Source organism: Salmo trutta, chromosome 40 (assembly GCF_901001165.1).
Source record: "Salmo trutta chromosome 40, fSalTru1.1, whole genome shotgun sequence".
Taxonomy (NCBI): domain Eukaryota; kingdom Metazoa; phylum Chordata; class Actinopteri; order Salmoniformes; family Salmonidae; genus Salmo; species Salmo trutta.
In genome coordinates, this window is record NC_042996.1 from 13134635 (window position 1) to 13158802 (window position 24168).

Sequence of the window (24168 nt, forward strand, 5' to 3'; positions counted from 1 at the left end):
TCACAGCTGCCCATGTCCCTTAAAGTTGATGATGTGGTTGTTACTTACAACAAACACATAGCTGAGCTCTTTAAATCACCACTTCATTAAGTCAGGATTCCTATTTGACTCTGCCATGCCTCATTGCCCATCCAACATTTCCTCATCTCCCACCCCTTCTAATGCATCTATCCCTGATACTTCTCCCTGCCCCGCTACAAAGTTTCTCCCTGCAGGCAGTCACTGAGTCTGTGGTGCTAAAGGAGCTCCTGAAACTTTACCCCAAAAAAACATCTGGGTCAGATGGTTTAGACCCTTTCTTCATTTAGGTTGCTACACTAATCATTGCCAAGCCTATCTCCGAAGTTTTTAACCTGTCTATCCTTTCTGGGGAGGTTCCCCATTGCTTTTCCAAGCCACTGTTTATCCTTTATTTAAAGTCGGAGATCAAGCTGATCCTAACAGTTATAGGCCTATTTCTATTTTGTCCTCTTTATCAAAAATGTTGGAAAAGTGTGTCAATAATCAACTGAATGGCTTTCTTGATGTCTATAGTATTCTCTCTGGTATGCAATCTGGTTTCCACTCAGGTTATGGATGTGTCACTGCAACCTTAAAGGTCCTCAATGATGTCACAATTGCCCTTGATTCTAAGCAATGTTCTGCTGCTATTTTTATTGACTTGGTCAAAGCTTTTGATATGGCAGACCATTCCATTCTTGTGGGCCGGCTAAGAAGTGTTGGTGTCTCTGAGGGGTCTTTGGCCTGGTTTGCTAACTACCTCTCTCAAAGAGTGAGGTGTATAAAATCAGAAGATCTGCTGTCTCAGCCACTGCCTGTCACCAAGGGAGTACCCCAAGGCTCAATCCTAGGCCCCACGCTGTTCTCAATTTACATCAACAACATAGCTCAGGCAGTAGGAAGCTCTCTCATCCATTTATATGGAGATGATACAGTTTTATTCTCAGCAGGCCCCTCCCCGGGGTTTGTGTTAAATGCTCTACAACAAAGCTTTCTTAGTGTCCAACAAGCTTTCTCCACACTTAACCTTGTTCTGAACACCTCCAAAACAAAGGTCATGTGGTTTGGTAAGAAGAATGCCCCTCCCCGCAGGTGTGATTACTACCTCCGAGAGTTTAGAGCTTGAGGTAGTCACCTCATCAAATCAAACTTTATTTGTCACATGCGCCGTATAAAACAAGTGTAGACCTTACTGTGAAATGCTTACTTACAAGCCCTTAACTCTTCTTGAACTGCACTGTTGGTTAAGAAAATATTTACCAAATAGACTGAAGTAAAAAAATTATAATAAAAAGTAACACAATAAGAATAACGAGGCTATATAAAGGGGTCACCGATACCGAGTCAGTGTGCGGGGGTACAGGTTAGTTGAGGTAATTTGTACATGTAGATAGTTCACCCTAACTCTGCATAGATAATGAACAACGAGTAGCAGCAGTGTACAAAAGGGAGGGGAGGTCAATGTAAATAGTCCGATGGCGATTTTAATAATTGTTCACCAGTCTTATGGCTTGGGGGTAGAAGCTGTTGAGGAGCCTTTTGGTCCTAGTCTTGGCACTAGGGTACCGCTTGCCGTGAAGTAGCAGAGAAAAGATTCTATGACTTGGGTGACTGGAGTTTCCTCTGACACCTTCTATTATATAGGTCCTGGATGGCAGGAAGTTTAGCTCCAGTGATGTACTGGGCCGTACGCACTACCCTCTGTAGCGCCTTACCGTCAGATGCCAAGCAGTTGCCATACCAGGCAGTGATGCAACTGGTGAGGATGCTCTCGATGATGCAGCTGTAGAACCTTTTGAGGATCTAGGGAGCCATGCCAAATCTTTTCAGTCTCCTGAGGGGGAAAAGGTTTTGTCGTGCCCTCTTCACGACTGTCTTGGTATGTTTGGACCATGATAGTTTGTTAGTGATGTGGACACCAAGGAACTTGAAAACTCTCGACCCTCTCCACTACAGCCCCGTCAATGTTAATGGGGGCCTGTTTGGACTGCCTTTTCCTGTAGTCCACGATCAGCTCCTTTGTCTTGATCACATTGAGGGAGAGGTTGTTGTCCTGGCACCACACTGCCAGTTCTCTGATCTCCTCCCTATAGGACATCTCATCATTGTCGGTGATCAGGCCTACCACTTGTGTCATCAGCAAACTTAATGATGATGTTGGAGTTGTGTTTGGCCACGCAGTCGTGGGAGAACAGGGAGTACAGGAGTACACACCCCTGAGGGACCCCAGCATTGAGGATCAGCGTGGCAGACGTGTTGTTGCCTACTCTTACCACCTGGGGACGGCCCGTCAGGAAGTTCAGGATCCAGTTGCAGAGGTAGGTTTGTAGTCCCAGAGTCCTTAGCTTAGTGATGAGCTTTGTGGGCACTATGGTGTTGAACGCTGAGCTGTAGTCAATGAACAGCATTCTCACATAGGTGTTCCTTTTGTCCAGGTGGGAAAAGGCAGTGTTGAGTGCAATAGAGATTGCGTCATCTGTGGATCTGTTGGGGCGGTATGCGAATTGGAGTGGGTCTAGAGTGTCTGGGAGGATGCTGTTGATGTGAGCCATGACCAGCCTTTCAAAGCACTTCATGGCTACCGACGTGAGTGATGCGGGGCGGTAATCATTTAGGCAGGTTACCTTCACTTCCTTTGGCACAGGGACTATGGTGGTCTGCTTGAAACATGTAGGTATTACAGACTCGGTCAGGGAGAGGTTGAAAATGTCAGTGAAGACACTTAACCCACGCATATTTTGAGTACACATCCTGGTAATTCATCTGGCCCAGCGGCTTTGTGAATGTTGACCTGTTTAAAGGTTTTGTTCACATTGGCTACCGAGAGCATTATCAGTCATCCAGAACAGCTGGTGTTTCATGCCTTTTTTCATTATTATTTTTTTACCTTTATTTAACTAGGCAAGTCAGTTAAGAACAAGTTCTTATTTTCAATGACAGCCTAGGAACAGTGGGTTAAATGCCTTGTTCGGGGCAGAACGACCGATTTTTACCTTGTCAGCTCGGGGATTCGAACTTGCAACCTTTCGGTTACCAGTCCAACGCTCTAACCACTAGGCTACCTAACACCCCATGCATGCTTCAGTATTGCTTGCCTCGAAACGTGCATAAAAGGCTTTTAGCTTGTCTGGTAGGCTTGCGTCACTGGACAGCTCGTGTCTGGGTTTGCTTTTGTAGTCTGTAATAGTTTTCAAGTCCTGCCACATCCGACGAGCGTCAGAGCCGGTGTAGTAGGATTCAATCTTAATCCTGTATTGACGCTTTACTTGTTTGATGGTTTGTCTGAGGGCATGGCGGGATTTCTTATAAGCGTCCGGATTAGTTTCCCGCTCCTTGAGCTAAAGGCTAGAGTTGCCGCTTTCGATGCAGATGTTGCCTGTAACCCATGGCTTCTGGTTGGGATATGTACGTACGGTCACTGTGGGGACGATGTCGTCGATGCACTTATTGATGAAGCCGATGACTGAGGTGGTGTACTCCTCAATGTCATTGGATGAATCCCGGAACATATTCCAGTCTGTGCTAGCAAAACAGTCCTGTAGTGTAGCATCCGCGTCATCTGACCACTTCCGTATTGAGCAAGTCACTGGTACTTCCTGCTTTAGTTTTTGCTTACAATCAGGAATCAGGAGGATAGAATTATGGTCAGATTTGCCAAATGGAGGGCGAGGGAGAGCTTTGTATGCATCTCTGTGTGTGGAGTAAAGGTGGTCTAGGATCTCTGGTTGCACATGTAACATGCTGGTAAAAATTTGGTAAAACTGATTTAAGTTTGCCTGCATTAAAGTCCCCAGCCACTAGGAGCGCCGCTTCTGGGTGAGCATTTTCTTCTTTGTTTATGGTCTTATAGAGTTGGGTGAGAGCGGTCTTAGTGCCACTTTCGTTCTGTGGTGGTAAATAGACAGCTACGAATAATATAGATGAGAACTCTCTTGTTAGATAGTGTGGTCTACAGCTTATCATAAAGATACTCTACCTCAGGCGAGCAATACCTTCAGACTTCTTTAAAATTAGACATCGCACACCAGCTGTTATTGACAAATAGACCCACATCCCCACCCCTCCTCTTACCAGACGTAGCTTCTCTGTTCTGCCGGTGCATGGAAAATCCTGCCAGCTCTATATTATCTGTATCATCGTTCAGCCACGTCTCGGTGAAACATAAGATATTACAGTTTTTAATGTCCAATTGGTAGGATAATCTTAATCGTAGGTCATACATTTTATTTTCCAATGATTGAACATTAGCAAGAAGAACGGATGGCAGTGGGAGCTTACTCACTCGCCTACGGATTCTCAGAAGGTAGCCCGATCTGCGGACCCTTTTCCTGTGTCTGTTGTTCAAGTAAATTACGGGGATCTGGGCCTGTTCCAGTGAAAGCAGGATATCCTTCTCTTTGGACTCGTTAAAGGAAAAAGTTTCTTCCAGTCTGCGGTGAGTAATCGCTGTTCTGATGTCCAGAAGTTATTTTCAGTCATAAGAGACGGTAGCAGCAACATTATGTACAAAATACGTTTTTAAAAAAGTTACAAAAAAACAAACAAAATAGCACAATTGGTTTGGAGAATGTAAAACGTCAGCCATGTTCTTTGGTGCCATCTTTTAGCCGTACTTGGGAGTATGGCTAGACAGTACACTGTCCTTCTCTCAGCACATATCAAAGCTGCAGCCTAAAGTTAAATCTAGACTTGGTTTCCTCCAGCGTAATCACTCCTCTTTCACCCCAGCTTCCAAACTAACCCTGATTCAGATGACCATCCTACCTATGCTAGATTACGGAGACATAATTTATAGATTGTTAGGTAAGGGTGCTCTCGAGCGGCTAGATGTTCTTTACCATTCGACCATCAGATTTGCCACCAATGCTCCTTATAGGACAAATCACTGTACTCTATACTCCTCTGTAAACTGGTCATCTCTGTATACCCGTCACAAGACACACTGGTTGATGCTTATTTATAAAACCCTCTTAGGCCTCACTCCTCCCTATCTGAGATATCTGCTGCAGCCCTCATCCTCCACATACAACACCCGTTCTTCCAGTCACATTCTGTTAAAGGTCCCCAAAGCACACACATCCCTGGGTCGCTCGTCTTTTCAGTTCGCTGCAGCTAGCGACTGAAACAAGCCGCAACAAACACTCAAACTGGACAGTTTTATCTCAATCTCTTTATTCAAAGACTCAATCATGGACACTCTTACTGACAGTTGTGGCTGCTTTGTGTGATGTATTGTTGTCTCTACCTTCTTGCCCTTTGTGCTGTTGTCTGTGCCCAATAATGTTTGTACTGTTTTGTGCTGCTACCATGTTGTTGTCATGCTGTGCTGTCATGTGTTGCTGCCTTGCTATGTTGTTGTCTTAGGTCTCTCTTTATGCAGTGCTGTGTTGTCTCTCTTGTCATGATGTGTGTGTGTTATATATATATAAATAATCCCAACCCCCATCCCCATAGGAAGCCTTTTGCCAGGCCTTCATTGTAAATACGATTTTTTTCTTAACTGACTTGCCTAGTTAAATAAAAGTGAAATAAAATAAAGAATATTCAGGTCAGAAGTCGGAGGTCTAGGAATATGCCCGAGATTCCGACTTGGAATTCCGAGTTGGATGAACTTTCAAAACGATTTCTCTCTGTCAGAGCTCGTTTTTTTCCGATTCCCAGTTATCATGAACGCACTGAAGTTAGAGATTTCCGAGTTCCTACCTGTTTTGAACGCTCATTTGTCCCTGACACTACTCCGACATACTGTACAAGGTAGTGGCGTCGCATGTTATTGCCACATTTCCCTAACATCCCGTTCCCGTCCGACAGAGTCCGTAGAACGTGTTGATAAAGGATTTGGCCCCACCTGTAGGCTAACAGGGGGGTATAGGACGTATCAAAGACGGACGGTCCTACAGCTACGCAGTTTCCGATTTGACAGTAAAAATGTATCCATGCATCGGACATACCCCAATCCCAAAGCTGTAGCCTAGTATTTGGTTAATTCTATAACTTTACAATTATTTCACAGAAATACATTTTAACCAGGTTATGAATGATTTTGCTACCCAATATGTTACATCACAATAGGCTATAATTCATAAAGATGAGTAGTTATGTTCCGTTAATGTTGCGTAATGATGACGATTGGAGAGATCTGAACATCACAAGTTATGAAAATGCCGCCCTCTCGGCTGTCAGTGCAAACTCCAAATAACCTGTCTTGACAAGGCAACATCAGACTATAGTAGCGACTTCAATTTTAGTTTAAACAAAATATTTTCTTGCTTGTATTTTCTAGCCTTGGACCGGACAGCGGTCTGTGTGTTGTTGCGGTGCCATCCTTCAAGATATGGGTGAGGTGGACGACCTATAGGCATTCTTTTTCAAACAGCATACATTCAATAGGCTATCAAATATGTGTAGAAAGCAAAGACCCAGTTGTCGAACTTACTTCAACTTCAATCTGCGCAACACAAACTGGAATGCGGACATTGGCAAAGCTATAGAGAGCAAAACCCATCTGGAAGAACATTTAAAAAAAATCTGCTCAGCCACAAGAGCAGGGGCGAATTTTCGTTTCACGCACTTACAGAAAACACAGAACACAATGCGATTCCTCCGCTGTGTCAACACCAGAAAGCCAAAATAACGCGCGGAAAACACCTGCGGTAAAGCGCAGAAATTACAGCTGAGCAGAGCATAGAGAAACAGTGCCTCTACACAGCTGCGTATCAATCATCTGAGACATTATATAAATAACTTCACTCACGTGAGATGCGCACCGACTCCCCTCCCAGGTAGATGAATGGAATAAACACGTACTTAAAAGGGATCTTCCCCTTCAAAAAGTGCGTAATATCTGCAGGTACAATCGCGAATCAACAGACATGTCCCGTCAGATGGGGACGTATTCTGGACCGCCCCTGTCCCCTACTTGGTCCCCAGTTGCACCGAGGCTATTGCGCGGGTGCTATTGCAGATGAGTGCGTAGATTTTTTTTTTATCAGCTCAGGGTACACTACGTCTCTGTTTTCCTGCTATTTCATTATATCATGTCCATCATGTGACATGGCCAAGCCTCTCAATGGAAACTTAAAGGGACCTCCCACGTGATCCTGTCCATGCGCAGTCACTATGGGCAGGGGGAAGTCCACTGCGCTCCGTAAACAGCAATGAGCCATTAGTCGTATAATAAAGACTACAGCGTCCCAAGTTCTGGCCCATATAATATAAACTAGCCTACATAATAGTATACGTCTCCAAAATATTCACATAGTGAGTTATTTCCCGCATAAATGAGCTCATGTGTGGGCTATAACATCAACATGACCATGACTCAGGAATGAGATGAGCAGGTGCATGTATTGCTATTATAGGACCAATGCAGTGTCTAGTGACCTCGTGGTCCATAGGCCTATAGGTTAATATATGTTTTATCATGATAAACATGTAGCCTATAATTTTACCAAAGTTCGAATACTTAACTGAGGAACTGAAAAATGAAACACAATAGTTTACAAAAAGAGTCATAATTTAATATAGCCTATACTTCTCAATGTCACTCAATAATCCCTTGTCCGCTGTGCTTTGGACAAAAAAAGTCAGGAATAAAAAGTGCCTCTCCACTCCATTTATGGTAAATTAAGAGGTTCCTGTGCCAAGTGCTGCTCGTGCACTTAGAAGAAATGACATTTTCGTGCATTTCTTACATCAAGAAGCTTCCTGGCAATCCACTTGGAGATAATTCACCGGTGTCAAATTGCATTTGACACGGAGATGGTCCTTTCGAAAAATGGGATGATCAAATCCTGGTTGACGCTCAGAAAGTCAGGGCTATTATTGTTATCAGTAATTTTATATAATAGCCTAATAGTAAACCAAATAAAAATATAATCCAAGTTTATTGGTCGCATACACAGATGTTATAGCGGGTGCAGCAAAATGCTTGTGTTACTAGTTCCTAACAGTGCAGAAAAATGTCAAACAACCAACACAAATAATCAAAAACTAAAAACAAGATCGAATCAGTACAGTCATTGCCCCATAGGTTGGACAGTCACAGAGAGAGAGAGAGAGAGAGAGAGAGAGAGAGAGAGAGAGAGAGAGAGAGAGAGAGAGAGAGAGAGAGAGAGAGAGAGAGAGAGAGAGAGAGAATGATAGAGAGAGGTGGGGGGGGGGCTTTTATTGTCTCATGCTGACTGGAAAGGATGATGAGGATTCATGTGCCCTGTGTCATACATGCTGGAACTGAGATCACCAGGGAAGATGACATAAGAATGAAGCAGTGACTCTATTATCCTGTGATATCCTCATCATTGGGAGTTTGGTAGGAAACAGGTTGGAAAGTACAAATGTTGGGCCTATGTTAAAAAAGAATAAGCAAAACCAAACACAGAAGGAAACATCAGTCCTGCTTGTGTGAGGTAATACCGGTTCCATATCTTTGAGAGATACAGTATTACAAACATATTCTAAATTATATTGATGCTGTTCATTGTCTCAACGTGCAACAAATATGAGACAAGCCTATACTCAAGCCTATACTGAATAGCTTCAAAAAGTTTATAAACTATATTATTTCTGCAGATAAAACAGGTGTCAGGAGAAACCTATTGTGATAACACACACACAAACGCACGCACGCACACACACACACTAAGCCAAATGCATAACTAATGGAAGCAGTATGGTTGACTTGGTGCAAGTGTTCCATGCACATTTTCAGGGTCTCTAATCAATATCATGTCCTCATAAATATTTTGAACAGTTTTCTCTGTTATTGAACTTGACCGATGTAACCCAACGAATTAAAGTGTGTTGTCTCTTTAAGAGCTGTCACTCGAGCCTCTGCTGCTTGTCATTTTCTGCAACAAGATGGCGGTCGTTCCAGAGAACAGAGTCCTCTCCTTCAGTGTTTTTAAATGGAGCTCTTATTCCTCCACATATTTACCAGAGTGAGTAATGCACACATACGTTGACCACATTTGTGTATTTGTTTTCGTTGCTGCAGGTCTCATTAACTGCCACAGTGCATCGAAATCGTGTCTCCACGGCCTAGCTTGACTGCGAGCTAACTACTCGAACGTTAGGCAAAGGGGATAATGTTAGCTAGTTAGATTTAATCGAGTAAACAAAATACACGCATAGCTAGATAAATGTATTATTTTTGTGTACTGTCTTGCCATGCACTGTAAAGCCGATACTGGTAACTATCTAACAGCTGTACTAACGACTTGGCAAAAAAATGCTAGCTATTTAAGTTAGCGAGCTCGCAAACTAGACGAGCATGCCACCACCACTAAGTTAACGTTAGTTGGTAGCAAAAACCACTCATGACTTTTTATATTAGCTAGTAAGCTAAATAGGTAACTAATCATACTAGATAGCTATTGTTTTCTCCTACACTTTTTTGTATGCGGGTTTAGTCTGATTGTTCTGTACCCGTTCGTGCAAAGCCAAAGGGTATAACTAGTTAATGTTAGCTAGCTTGCTAGTATGTCTCTATGGTATTGCTTGGGTAACTTGACACCATAGGAAATGGCTGTACAGTCAGCTATTTATGGACCCTATTATCCCGCTCTTTTAAAAACGCGTGGAATTGCTAGTTTCAGCACTAATTAGTTTGGAACTGACTGAAAATGTTTACTGCTTTTATACAGGCAGCCCAATTCAGATTTTTTTGCTTCTGCTAATGGGTCTTTTGTCCTTACCCACAGATTTTTCAAAGGTGATCTGATTGGTCAAAAGACCCATTAGTGAGAATTGCAGCCTTGAAGACAATAGTGTCACTGCCTCTGTCACAATACCAGCCCATGATTGATGAGGAATGAGATGTTTATTTATTTGACCTTTCTTTAACTAGGCAAGTCAGTTAAGAACAAATTCTTATTTTCAATGATGGCCTAGGAACAGTGTGTTAACTGCCTTGTTCAAGGGCAGAATGACAGATTTTTAAAAACTTGTCAGCTCGGGGATTTGATCTTGCAACCTTTTGGTTACTAGTCCAACGCTCTTACCACTAGGCTACCCAATCACTAGATCAGTCATCAGTAGGCCTAACTTGCTCTGGCCAATGCCAGATCAAATTAGGAACGCTGTTCAGGTCAGTCCATTTCGTTATTTAACAAGTAAAATAAGCTTATTGACCAATCAGGACTTGAATACGACTGCACATCACTTAATCATTTAACATGTACATTTTATACGTAGTGATAACACTTACTTGTATTTCATATGTTACAGTGATTCACTGGTACGTATGCTATGATGCTGTTAACATGGCTGTATACAGGAAGTTTTCCCCCCACAAAAGGGCTTTATTATAGACAGGAATACTCGTCAGTTTCATCAGGTATCCAGGTGGCTGGTCTCAGACAATCCCGCAGGTGAAGAAGCCGGATGGGGAGATCCTGGGCTGGCGTGGTTACACGTGGTCTGCGGTTTTGAGGCTGGTTGGACGTATTGCCAAATTCTCTAAAATGACATTGGAGGTGACTTATGGTAGAGAAATGAACATTATCTATCAACAGCTCTGGTGGACATTCCTGCAATCAGCATGCCACCAGCAGAGAAAATCCCCTGCTGCCTAATATTTGTGGTTGTGCGCGCTGCAAACTCCGTTTTGATATACTTGCATAACTTTATGAGCTGGGTTGTCTGTCCAAGTAGTAAATATTCGCATGCGCTCATTAGCATTTACCTAGCATCCACTATGAGAATTCCTTAGTACTTGTTAGCATTTTGATAGCATTCTGGTAAGTACATTCTTTGGGGCTTTTTTTTCTGTTTGGGGAAAAAAAAAAAAAAAAACATTTACTTGTGTGCACTACCAGTAATACCGTATATCCCAGGATGGCACAGGCAAGGTATGGATATCTGGACACCGCTGAACCCTGATCAATGGTCTCTGATCTGTACTACATAGAAATGCATAATTCTACACGAAGGTAGAAATAAGCAATATCATCCTGTACATAGATGTTTTATTCTCCACACTGGCTATTATTCTAATGAGCTCTGCTCCCAAACATGTCAAAATTTGGTTGCTTTGAACTGGACCAAATCTGATATAATCATGGACTTCTATGTTTCACAAGTTTAGACATCAAATTACAGTAGTTTAGTACAGTAGTGTCGTATAGTACAGTACATTATACTGTACTCTAGTGTTTGCTACTTTACTGAATTTTACTGAACTACACTCAACTTTCTGTTGTCCAGACTGTTTTCACGCTTTTGCTTTGACAACCAGACGACAGAATAAGAAAACAAATGAGCTGAACATAAGGCAGGACAGTAGGTGACCAAACTGTGGTTTTTCTACTCTGATTAAGTAACAGTATTATATCAAATTTGATTTGTCAAATACACATGGTTAGCAGATATTAATGTGAGTTAAGCGAAATGCTTGTCCTTCTAGTTCTGACTGTGCAGTAATATCTAACAAGTAATCTAACAATTTCACAACAACAACCTTATACACACAAGTGTAAAGGAATGAATAAGAATATGTACGAGTATATTACGAGTTTTTATCAGTTAATAATTCATTATCAAATGTATATCAGTAAAAACACCAACTTGCCTAATTGGTAGGTCTGCCTTTACTTGTTACTAATATGAACTTTCATCCTCCCTCATGAGGGAGAGCAGGGCTCGACATTAACACTTGTCCACTTGTCCAGGGCAAGTAAATTTCTTCAAAAAAATAGTCAGACAAGAATAATATAGTTTTATCGGAGTATAATTATTGTAGGCCTGCATTGATGGGCACGAGCTGTCTTTCAATCATGCAGTCACAAGATGCGTGTTTGAGATCAAAGCGACCCTAGACAAGTGTGCACATTGTTTGATATTTATTGTTAGTTAGTGAGTTATTTACCCAGTTATAGCAGATTTTTGGTCAGCAATGAAAATCCTGGAAAAGTCATGGTGTGCATCACCTGTCTGTGCCAGTGGGCGGTTGCCAGAGGAGAGGGAGGGATTTGCGCAGCAGGTAAAATAAAGATAACCAACCAAACTACACCATGTTTTCAATTGGTTTTCTATCTCACTAGTCAACTATTTAGCTATTAGCATGTATTAATGTCATGTTCGATGTCCTAAAATAACTTTCCTCCGGCCCTCGTGTATAACCGCAAATGTCCGACACGCAGTTGATAGTTGATGAAACCAATACTGCATACTCCGGTTGTACAACCGTATGTGTCTCAGCACTCAAAATTGGTTAAGATTCTCCTCTATTCATTTCCTGGCCATGTAATTCTGACAGTTTAAAAAATATATATTATTGGAATATCCTAATTGACAAGTAGGTCATATGCTGTCAAGATCTCCCCTGAAGACTGAATATTTTAACCTTACAAATAGATAACCATTTAGGTTCGCTACCTCACCCGCCTTAGCCATTTGATCCCTGGTTCATTGAATGAGGGATTTCTTTTATAAAAACTTAAAGTATTTGGTTGTAATTGTAATGTTGCAGGATGGTAAACCATCCTCCATGAAATTCCAGGAGAGCTACTGGGTGTGCAGGCTTTTGCTCCAGCCCTGCTCGAGCACACCACATTGTAAAATATCAGCTGCTCAACAGGACCTTGATATGCTCACTCTGGTTTGTTTGAGCAGGGTTGTGTCAAAAGTCTGGACACCCCAGTAGCTCTCCAGATGGAGGGTTGACAGACCACGTGTTTTATACATTAGCCTGTCAGTGCACTATTTCACTTTGGGGGGGGGGGGGTTTGTTAAGTTAATCTTTACATACAGAAACCCAGCCTAAAACCCCAAAGCCAGCAATGCAGATGGCTAGGAAAAACTCCCTGGAAGGCAGGAACCTAGGAAGAAACCTAGGGAGGATCCAGGCTCTGAGGGGCGGCCAGTCCTCTTCTGGCTGTGCCAGTTGGAGATTACAAGAGTATATGGCCATTAAAGCCAGCTCAAGATGCAAGTGCCTTGGTTAAGGCCACAACGGCAAGAGATGCTGCATCAGTGACGATTTTAGCATCTAAATTTAGGTGGGGCAAAAAAAAAAAGTGGGATGCATGCCAGCAAAGCCACTAAACAATATATTAATTATAACGGTGATGGTGACAAACAGTGCCCACAAACTGTTAGGACCTACATAAAGCTGTCCCAACAGCAGTCCCAAAACCTTACCACTGCTACATCTGGCTATCAGCGGAGCCTTGTCTGGCAGCAAAACAGTTCATTCAGCCTCATTTACTGCCTTTTAAAAAAAAAAAAACATGGCTGACTTGCTTAAACAAATGTGGTTTCTACTGACAATTGAGATGTACAAACTGTGGCATAAGGGGACGACAAGCGGATAAGAGGCAATCCGTAATTTAGATTAAGACATTCATGAGCGAGCTCGGACGGCTGTAGTCAATAACTAGTTGCTCAGCACTTTTATGTACAGAGACAGAATTCAGAACATGGGCCATTCTTAGTGTTCTCCCTGTACACCAAGTCAACCGTAGGATAAATAAAGGGGGCATATAAGCAGACAATGAAAGCTCTTACAATATTCAGTGAAATTAAGAGGTGAAAATAGACAATTATTAGGGTGAGGCACATGAGCTACTAACAGCTTACTACACAACATACACTTAGAGTTACTTTCTTAGCTACAGTATACATATCTCCCTGGCATATTACATCATTTATGCAGCAGCATACAATACATTTTTGGACTCACCTTGTTGTGCCTTGCTCACTTGAACAGGAAGGTGGTTCGGCGGTCCTTCATGGGCAAATTTTGTCATCAAAGTCTGGCATTCTCAGTTTTTTTTGTGCTTTCAAGACAACTGGGAACTCGGGGAAAGAAAGTTGTGAATCATGATGATGTCAGTGATCTTCAGGTCGTAGCTCTAGAAAGAGGCCCGAATTTCCCAATTCCGAGTTGAAAGTTCAAAACGTATTTTCCTAGTCGTAGCTCATTTTTCCAGCTCATCATGCTTCATTAACAGCATGGCCAATGTTGAATGTTTATAATTTTAAACTAGGAAAAGAGACCCTTAATCTTAGACTTGGGACCCACTGCCACTCCATTAAATAGCAAGATAATGATTGCTTTGCAATGCTTGCAGTTAGCCACTGATTCCTTCCAAACCACTCATTGTTGAATTTGTGATTTCCAACTTGTCGTGTAATGTTTGTCCAATAGCCGATGACCACCGATACTTTTTATGTAATTTCTCTTCATATGACAAGGATTAAAAAGGATTTTCCAGTAGATTGTCAACTTGATTGATGATGATGATGATTGCCAGCTAAGATTTTGAAAGTGTGATGTTGACATGATCAGTCCAATCAAAGCTACTGTAGATAAAATGTGATTTGAAGTAATTTTATCTGTGGCCAATGACATTGAGCCTTCATGGATGGGCACTTCTAATGTAACTCTATGGCAGCACCCAAGGGGCTTGAATTTTCTAGCTCAGTGTCCCAATGAGTGACAGAATACTGAGCCAATCATGGCGCAACACTCCGTATTTTCTGCTGGCTTTCCCCACCACCACAGAAAACACTGAGCTGGGCTGAAACACCTGCATTTTGGAGCTGTCTTACTCAAGAAAACAAAAAAGAGACCATATTTGTATGCGGTTTTATTAACTCAATATATTTATTTACATTGTTTGCAAACTGATGTGACACATATTAATGCCAAAATAACATGCACAAAATGTGGGACTCAAAACAGGCTCTGCCCTGAATGACGGGTCGACACTGTACTGTATAATACATGGGATCAGAGAGCAGCAGCCTTCCATTGTCAATACCAGTGATAATAATGAATGTTATTTTGCATAGTGGTGCCTTGCATCATACAACACCATTTTCGGGTGGGGGCGGGGCAAGTGACTTGAGCTTTTGGACAAGTTCAAAAAAGCTTCTAATTTCTCTTCTGGGCTTGACATGAATTTTTTTTGACATATCTTAAAGATATGTGGGTTTTTGGTAACAGAATTACAAGATAACTATATATATATATATATATATATATAATCTATATATTAATTAGTTAACTTCACTATTATTGTGTTTTGATGTATTTCTAATACCTTTTAAAGACATGCTCCGGTACTTTGGCCACTACTTAAACCTGCACCATTTTCCCCCACGTGGGCCAGCCCCCTAGCAATTAGTTAAACCAATGAACTTCAGCCCCTCGCCATAAGAGAGACAGCTAGCAAGATACACAAGATGCCCACACAGCAGAGCGAGTGAGAGCGCAGTGACGTGGTGCACATACAGTATCATCACATGTGACGTAGTTTGCAATTTTCGGGGACCAATTTTCAGAACTACTGGCTAAAAACTATACAAAATTACCAGCGAATCCATTAGACTTTTTCTGGTAGATATTTTCTAAGACCCCTTTTCCTTCTGTTTGACCAGAAATCAAGGTTCAATTTTAAGATGAAAAATGGATAAAAAATGTATCCATGCCTTTATTTCCCCAAAATATACACTCTTAGCTTTTATTTGACTCCCAATTTGATATGCTGTTATGAACTCCCTGCACATGTGGTGCTCATGGGTCCTTTTACATGGATATTACCCTATCCCTTTGCTCACAACAAATGATGCTTTGCTGAAACATGTCCTTTCTCCCATCTTTCCCTTTCTGTGTGTAGAAACATCTTGGTGGACAAACCCAATGACCAGTCCTCCAGGTGGTCGTCTGAGAGCAACTACCCTCCACAGGTAACGTCTGCTGTGCCCAGCCCACATAAACACCTGTCTCATACTCAGGCCTACCTGTCACTCACACAGCTTCCATGCCTTGTGCCTTACCTGTCTTGGGATGGGGCTCTTCCGTAGAGGGTCTGTGCCCAGTTGCATACAACATCCGTTTTCTCAATTCACTGGTGGCTGCTAAATAGTAGCGCCTAATAGATGGGTTGGTTGTTTAGCAACAAAACCGACGCGCGTTCAACTATGGGGCAAAACAGACTGCGTTGGCTTAGATTGTTGACAAAATGTAAACTATATTTTGTCTCCAGCATTTATTGAAAACATAAATACATTTGCACAATGAGCACTTCTTGTCTCAAATACATCTTTACACTTGTTTGTTAGCTAGCTAGTGAATTTTAGCCTCTTTAGCATTGACATGAAATCAGCCAAAACAAAGCATGGTATAGTTAAATAAATTAATAAACTAGTTGAAACGAGTCACTTACGATGCCCCACATGGCAGTTTCTTGTCATTGTTGGTAGCTATCTGGCCATCCAGAATCATAAAATCCACGGACTTCTGCCCCATAGAAGCGTGCATAGTCAGCTAACATATCTTTAGTATGCACGTCTTGACCCCAATGACTTGCACTTGCACTTTTGTGAGTAGGAAGTGGCCCGGCATAGCGTGTTTGACTGTCTTGTGGTTGCGGGCAGAGGAAATTGAAACTTTGTTTTTGCAGTAAGAGGAAACTAAGCATGTCAGTCTTAACCACCCAAGCTAGACATTCAATTGTGGCAGAGGCAAAACTCCACTGCATCTGTTTACGTCAAATACGTTTCACTCTCTAAAAATGTTGAACTCTCATCAACCGCTTTTATCTTTTCAAAGAGACGGAGGTTGTTGAGAGGTAGAGCCTTGAAAATAATTATACTGAACAAATGATAAAGCCATAAATCATAAATGAAGCCTGAGTCCTTTCATATAAATGTTTTATAATGGTTTCTATGGCAACAAGAATCAACAAAGCATTGAGATACGGGTCTTTCATTAGCAAGTGTGCCATGTTTTTAGGTGACAGGACTGTTTTGAAAAAGCAAGATCGATATACCCAAGCCTAGGAATAATCCCTCTGTGTTAAATGTACCCTAGGCGATTACCTAATGAGATGCAATATATCTGCCTTATTACTGATGAAAACTGTTGAAGATGGAACTGTATCAGAAGACCCATTAGTAAGCCTAGCAGATCCACTCTGGTAGTGGATGGTTATTGCTCACTCACACAGCCATTTAAACCTACAGGATTTGTAGAAACATGGGTCTCCAGGGATTGTGGGTTGCCTGGTGTCCGGAAAGCAGATTTAATCAATGTTCTATCTGTACTGCTCTATCCCCTCTCTCCCAGAGGGTTCAACCCGGTGCCCTGTCCTGTCGGCAGCAGATATGCCCAGGCTAGTTACCACTCCAGTGACCTGTGAACATGGCAAATCAAATTGTATTAGTCATATGCGCCGAATACAACAGGTATTCACCTTACAGTGAAATGCTTACTTACGAGCCCCTAACCGACAGTGCAGTTTAAAAAAAAATATGGCTAAGAATAAGAGATAAAAGTAACAAGTAATTTAGGAGGAACAGTAAAAAAATAACTTATATATATATATATATACACACACACACACACACACACACACACACACAGGGGGGTGCCGATACAGAGTCAATGTGCGGGAGCACCGGTTAGTTGAGGTAGTATGTACATGTAGGTAGAGCTAGTTAAAGTGACTATGCGTAGATTACAACAGAGAGTGGTGGGGGGTGGGGCAGGCAAGCAATGTGAATAGTCTGAGTAGCCATTTGACTAGATGTTCAGGAGTGTTATGGCTTGGGCGTAGAAGTTGTTTAGAAGCCTCTTGGACCTAGACTTGGCGCTCCGGTATCGCTTGCCGTGTGGTAGCAGCGAGAACAGTCTATGACTAGAGTGGCTGGAGTCTAACATTTTTCAGGGCCTTCTTCTGACACAGCCTGGTATAGAGGTCCTGGATGGCAGGAAGCTTGGCCCCAGGGATGTACTGGGCCGTTCGCACTACCCTCTGATGACCTCCCTATAGGCTGTCTCGTTGTTGTCGGTGATCAGGCCTACCACTGTTGTCATCGGCAGATTTAATGATGGTGTTGGAGTCGTGCTTGGCCATGCAGTCATGAGTGAACATGAAGTACAGGAGGGGACTGAGCATGCACCCCTGAGGGGCCCCTGTGTTGAGGATCAGCGTGTCGGATGTGTTGTTACCTACCCTTACCACCTGGGGGTGGCCTGTCAGGAAGTCCAGGATCCAGTTGCAGAGGGAGGTGTTTAGTCCCAGGATCCTTAGCTTATTGATGAGTTTTGAGGGCACTCTGGTGTTGAACGCTGAGCTGTAGTCAATCAATAGCATTCTCACATAGGTGTTCCTTCTGTCCAGGTGGGAAAGGGCAGTGTTGAGTGCAATAGCGACTGCATCATCTGTGGATCTGTTGGGGCGGTATGCAAATTGGAGTGGATCTAGGGTTTCCGGGATGATGGTGTTGATGTGAGCCATGACCAGCCTTTCAAAGCACTTCATGGCTACAGATTTGAGTGCTATGGGTCGGTAGTCATTTAGGCAGGTTACCTTAGTGTTCTTGGGCACAGGCACTATGGTGGTCTGCTTAAAACATGTTGGTATTACAGACTCGGACAGGGAGAGGTTGAAAATGTCAGTGAAGACACTTGCTAGTTGGTCAGCGCATGCTCGCAGTACGCGTCCTGGTAATCCGTCTGGCCCTGCGGCCTTGTGAATGTTGACCTGTCTAAAGGTCTTACATCGGCTGCGGGGCGCATGATCACACAGTCATCCGGTACAGCTGGTCCTCTCATGCATGTTTCAGTGTTATTTGCCTCGAAGCGAGCATATAAGTAGTTTAGCTTGTCCGATAGGTTCGTGTCACTGGCAGCTCTCATAGTCTGTAATGGTTTGCAGGCCCTGCCACATCTGGCGAGCGTCAGAGCCGGTGTAGTAAGACTCTCTTAGTCCTGTATTGACGCTTTGCCTGTTTGATGGTTCGTCGGAGTGCATAGCGTTTCTTATAAGCTTCCGGGTTAGAGTCCCGCTCCTTGAAAGCGGCAGCTCTAGCCTTTAGCTCAGTGCGGATGCTGCCTATAATCCATGGTTTCTGGTTGGGGTATGTACGTACGGTCACTGTGGGATGACGTCATCGATGCACTTATTGATGAAGCCAATGACAGATGTGGTGTACTCCTCAATGCCATTGGAGGAATCCCGGAACATATTCCATTCTGTGCTAGCAAAACAGTCCTGTAGCTTAGCATCTGCTTCATCTGACTGCTTTTTTATTGATCTAGTCACTGGTGCTTCCTGCTTGAATTTTTGCTTGTAAGCAGGAATCAGGAGGATAGAGTTATGGTCAGATTTGCCAAATGGAGGGCGAGGGAGAGCTTTGTCCCATAGTTTGACTGTGTAGCAGCTCGTATACACAGCATTTCTCCTCTGCTCTCTGTGCCATCTGCAGTGTTGTGAAACATGTTCAGAGAGCAGTAGAATGAAAACTGCAGTGTCATGTGTTGATAATATAGATCGGACACTGCATTATGAATTATTGTGAGAGACCGCTGATCAGATTCTCCCCTCTATTTTCCCTCCAGTACTTAATGTTGAAATTGGAAAGGCCTGCGATCGTTCAGAGCATCACCTTTGGGAAGTATGAGAAGACTCACGTGTGTAACCTGAAGAAGTTCAAAGTGTTTGGTGGGATGAGTGAAGAGAACATGACAGAACTCCTTTCCAGGTGAGAGCAGAGGGACAGTGAAGTGTACTTCTTTACTGTATAATTAACCTGCCTTACTGTCTGTACCATATTTATTTAATACCTTCTATTCCTCTGCAGTGGCCTAAAGAATGACTACAACAAGGAGACCTTCACCTTGAAGCACAAGATTGACGAACAGATGTTTCCCTGCAGATTTGTTAAAATAGGTGAGTTTGGAAATGGAATGAGCCCAAGGCTTGGGCCTACGTGTTGTGCAGACTCTGTCCAGCTTGAAAATGATTGGAGTGAAGGTATGCTACACGGCTGGAGATGGAAAAAAATCAAAATGGCGAAATAGTTGATTTAAATTATAGACCGTTCTCTCTATCTCTCTCAGTGCCTCTGATGTCTTGGGGACCCAGTTTTAACTTCAGTATCTGGTACATTGAGCTGCATGGCATAGAGGAACCTGACTTAGTGCAGCCCTGCCTTAACTGGTACAGCAAGGTGAGCCTGCCTCTGAGACGCACACACTCACATACAGTTGGGGTTAAGGGAGAGAATCAGTCTGAGTGGGTTACTTAAGCAATAAGGCCAGAGAGGGTGTGGTATTTGCAGAGTGCCTGGATACAGCCCTTAGCTGTGGTATATTGGCCATGCACTACAAACTCCAGAGGTGCATTATTGATATTATAAACTGGTTACCAATGTAATTAGAGCAGTAACAATAATATTTTGTCATACCTATGGTATACGGTCTGATATACCACGGCTGTTAGCCAATCAGCATTCAGGACTCGAACCACCCAGTTTATAATTAAGCAATAAGGCCCTAGGAGGTGCGGTATATGGCCAATATACCACGGCTAAGGGCTGTTCTTATGTACGATGCAACTCGGAGTGCCTGGACACAGCCCTTAGCCGTGGTATATTGGCCATATACCACAAATCCCTGAGGTGCCTTATTGCTGTTGTAAACTGGTTACCAATGTAATTAGAAAAGTCATACTCATGGTATACGGTCTGATATACCACAGCTTTCAGCCAATCAGCATTCAGGGCTCGAACCACCTAGTTTAGAATATGAAGTGTAACATTTGTGATGAAAAACATTGATCAAATATGGAGCTGTATTCCTCTAGTACCGGGAACAGGAAGCGATCCGCCTGTGCCTGAAGCACTTCCGGCAGCATAACTACACAGAGGCCTTTGAGTCGCTGCAGAAGAAGACACGCATCGCGTTGGAACACCAAATGCTGACACACCTCCACGACCGCCTGGTACTCCGGGGAGACTTTGATGCCTGTGAGGAGCTCATCGACAAAGCTGTCAAAGGTCCTGACACCCACACCTCCTCAGAAAGACCGATGGGGGCTGGACCTACTGCCCTGTAGACATCAACTGCAATACAACTACATGACCTCGATCATCCTACTAACTACAGACCTCTACCATCCCATGACTGAGAACTTAATTCCTAGTTCGGCTTATATTTAGCTCATGAATTCAGTGGATACCATAGCGATTCATTATTTACACTATAGATCCATTTATCTGTACGTTACTTTTTCATTTTATCAGATTTATTTGCAACCACAGGGCATGGCAATGCCATCCTGACATCATGCTTTCTTTTTGAGATTGAAAAGGTAACAAAACTATTCACTTCTATCTCCTGGCTAAAATAATCTGGACAATCTTCCTGTGTTTGACATTTTCCTCTGTAGACGGTTTATTTAACCAGTACATCAGCCAGCAAGAGTACAAGCCAAGATGGAGTCAGATCATCCCCAAGAGTAACAAAGGTACAGCCTCGCAAGAGCCAAGCCCAGATGACATGAACAGTGAGACAAACTACTCAAGTAGGAAAATGTTTTCTCATTAACAAAATGCTGTGGTACGCTGTACACTACCGGTCTATAGCGATTAATTCATGTTTTTCCCCGTCCCCCTTTCTCTTCTGCTCCTTTCCCATTTTCCTTCAACACTCCATCCCTCTCCTACATTTTTTTTCCCTCAACCCAATTATCGCGCTCTCCCGCTCCATCGCTCTCTCCAGGTAATGAGGATGACAACAGACCAGGGATGAGGGGAGGTCATCAGATGGTCATCGACGTTCAGACAGGTGAGGCATGCTAGCTAACACCACACCTAGACCACACCCCCTATGTCACTTATTACTTCAACTGGAATTCTCCTCTTCCAAGTGTTTTATTTAACTAGAGCGGAAATTGACGTTTAGGTTCCACCTCCGAAGAGTGACGCAGGCTGCTAATACATATTCACGAATTGGGGATGGGAATGCCGTGGGTGCTTTCCACGTGGAGTGGACAAATAACAACAAGTAGGGCACCGACAGCTGTCAGTGTAGCTAGCTTGCATGCTAACCTTATCTGGCTAACTAATATTATCCGTTGCTACGCTGTATTCAAAATATTAGCCGGCTAGGCTATGGCTGGTTCTGGAGTTGGATTTGTCATAAGCATGTAGGGAAAACTTCGCCACAGATGGATAGGGGAAACCAGTCCACAGTATTGGCATCGTCCTTAAATTGTGACTGGGAATCTGTCATAGAAATGGGAAGAATGATACGAGGCTCCAGTAATATGGATAGCCTAACTATCAGGGTCGCAACTTCTACTGGGGACCCCCCCCCACATTCTGAAATTGCACTTTTGTTCCCCCCCAGTTTTATCATTAGAATGTGATACATAATGAGACAAAGGTGTGCTTTAGGACCATGCGGACGCCTCCGAGTGGTCGAGTAGGCTGCTTTGGAGTGTTTCTCCAACTGGATAAGACCAAAGTTGCGCCCCTGGTAACTATTGAACGGTTTGGACTAGACGTGCATTTTTCTACATTGTAATGGACACGGTGAAACCTTTGTTAGGCTTATGCCATAGTTCTCACAGCTAGTGGAGGTGAAATGATAGGCTGCAATGACTGCTTGCTGCAAATGATATGTAACAACACCCTGAGCGCATTGGACACAAAACACTAATATTTGATGTAACAACAGCACAAACTAGATAAACAAGTTCGTGGACACTTGATTTTTAGCTGCACCAATCAAAGTAGTGGAGCGTGTTCAAAACCATTCATCTTTGTGGGGGGGCGTGGTTCCAAAATGCAATCTTATCACACACAATTTTGAATAAGTGCAACTTGACAAATTATCCAATGAATTATGATAATTTGCTTGTAAAAAAAAAATGGAGGTGCAAAAACAAATTTTCTCCCCCTATTTTAATTTGCGCCATGGCTCAGGCAGCAAAGTGTAGGCTACGGTTAAAAGCTGTAGCCAGAGAAGGAAGAGGTTGCGAGACACCCCACTCACTGTTTTTTTTTCTGGTTCAGTGAAAGTCATTGAAGTAAGTATACCAGACCCAGCTGTTATTGCATTGGTGTCAGTGGGAGACCCAACCCATCAACTAGACCGGAACTGACAATGTTTTTCAATGGTAAACGGCCTGAGTGAACTCTATCCGCCATCTTTGCTGTAGCCAAATATTCTCTATTATATTGCTCAGCTTCGTTGCGACTTTGCAGGTGTTTCTGATTTAATAAACAATGCCATGCTGGTGGGTGGTACAATTTGATGTAAAACACAGCCCTGAAATGAAATGTAGGCTAAAAAGAATTTGCACATCATTTCATAGGAAAAGACATGGCATTGGCATGAAGTTGCACGAAGTGGGCAGTTCGGGGTTGTCACTTCAAGCCCAAATATATTCTACTTTGACTTAAACAATTACTTATTGACTTAAATCGTTGTGTAACATCGTGGGTAAACTCTTGCCATCGTCTTTCAGTGGATTTCTACTGCTGTAGGCGTGTAAGACATAGTATGGCCTTTTAAAGCTGTTTTGCAGAAGACAGTGGTTATTTTAGTGCTCTGTAATGTTTTGGTGGCTTACTCGCCTGCAGGCATTTGTAAAAACAAAGGCTTGTATTGTGCGCGTGTGTATACAGGCTGTGAGAAGCCTTGCATCTTGCTGATCTGTCTCTCAGGCCCCCAGACACTGAACTGTGTTGTTGGCCAATCCAGATGACCTAGAGTAACCCCCCCCCCACAACCAACCTACAAAAATCTCCACAGTCTGCACGCCATGCAGACATTACCCCTGTGTGCTGCTCTGCTGATTTGCCATGGTTACGGCCCATTGAACCTGTCCACCGCTGTGTTAATAAAGCACTCATGCTACCCAATTCACAGGTTCTTCAGGACTTATGGAATGGAACTCTGTTCTTACTGCAATTGAAGTGATGATTTCCCCCAAAATTCTCATGATTGCACTCAGTATGTAGTCTAAGTGTTTATCTTGAATAGCCTTTTTCTACTCATTAACCCTTTACACTCGTGGGACTTAGCCTCTATGGATACGGCTACATTGAAATGTTTGAAGAAACATACAGTTGAAGTCGGAAGTTTACATACACTTAGGTTGGCTTCATTAAAACTCGTTTTTCAACCACTCCACACATTTCTTGTTAACAATCAAGTCGGTTAGGACATCTACTTTCTGCATGGCACAAGTAATTTTTCCAACAATTGTTTACAGACAGATTATTTAACTTATCATTCACTGTATGACAATTCCAGAAGTTTTACACACACTAAGTTGACTGTGCCTTTAAACAGCTTGGAAAATTGCAGAAAATGTCATGGCTTTAGAAGCTCCTGATAGGCTAATTGACATCATTTGAGTCAAT

General features: G+C 42.9%; 1 protein-coding gene across 1 annotated transcript in view; it reads left to right on the top strand.

Annotated features, from left to right (window-relative positions):
* Window positions 1-8836: 8836 nt before the first annotated feature.
* The window catches only part of LOC115180479 (muskelin), a 37415-nt gene continuing 22083 nt past the window's right edge, over window positions 8837-24168 (top strand). Inside the window, exons 1-8 of the mRNA XM_029742610.1 lie at window positions 8837-8939; window positions 15624-15693; window positions 19352-19494; window positions 19594-19682; window positions 19853-19962; window positions 20598-20790; window positions 21183-21260; window positions 21515-21580. Coding sequence (XP_029598470.1) covers window positions 8860-8939; window positions 15624-15693; window positions 19352-19494; window positions 19594-19682; window positions 19853-19962; window positions 20598-20790; window positions 21183-21260; window positions 21515-21580 — 829 coding nt within the window. The 5' untranslated portion in view covers window positions 8837-8859. The remainder of the gene's footprint in view (window positions 8940-15623; window positions 15694-19351; window positions 19495-19593; window positions 19683-19852; window positions 19963-20597; window positions 20791-21182; window positions 21261-21514; window positions 21581-24168) is intronic.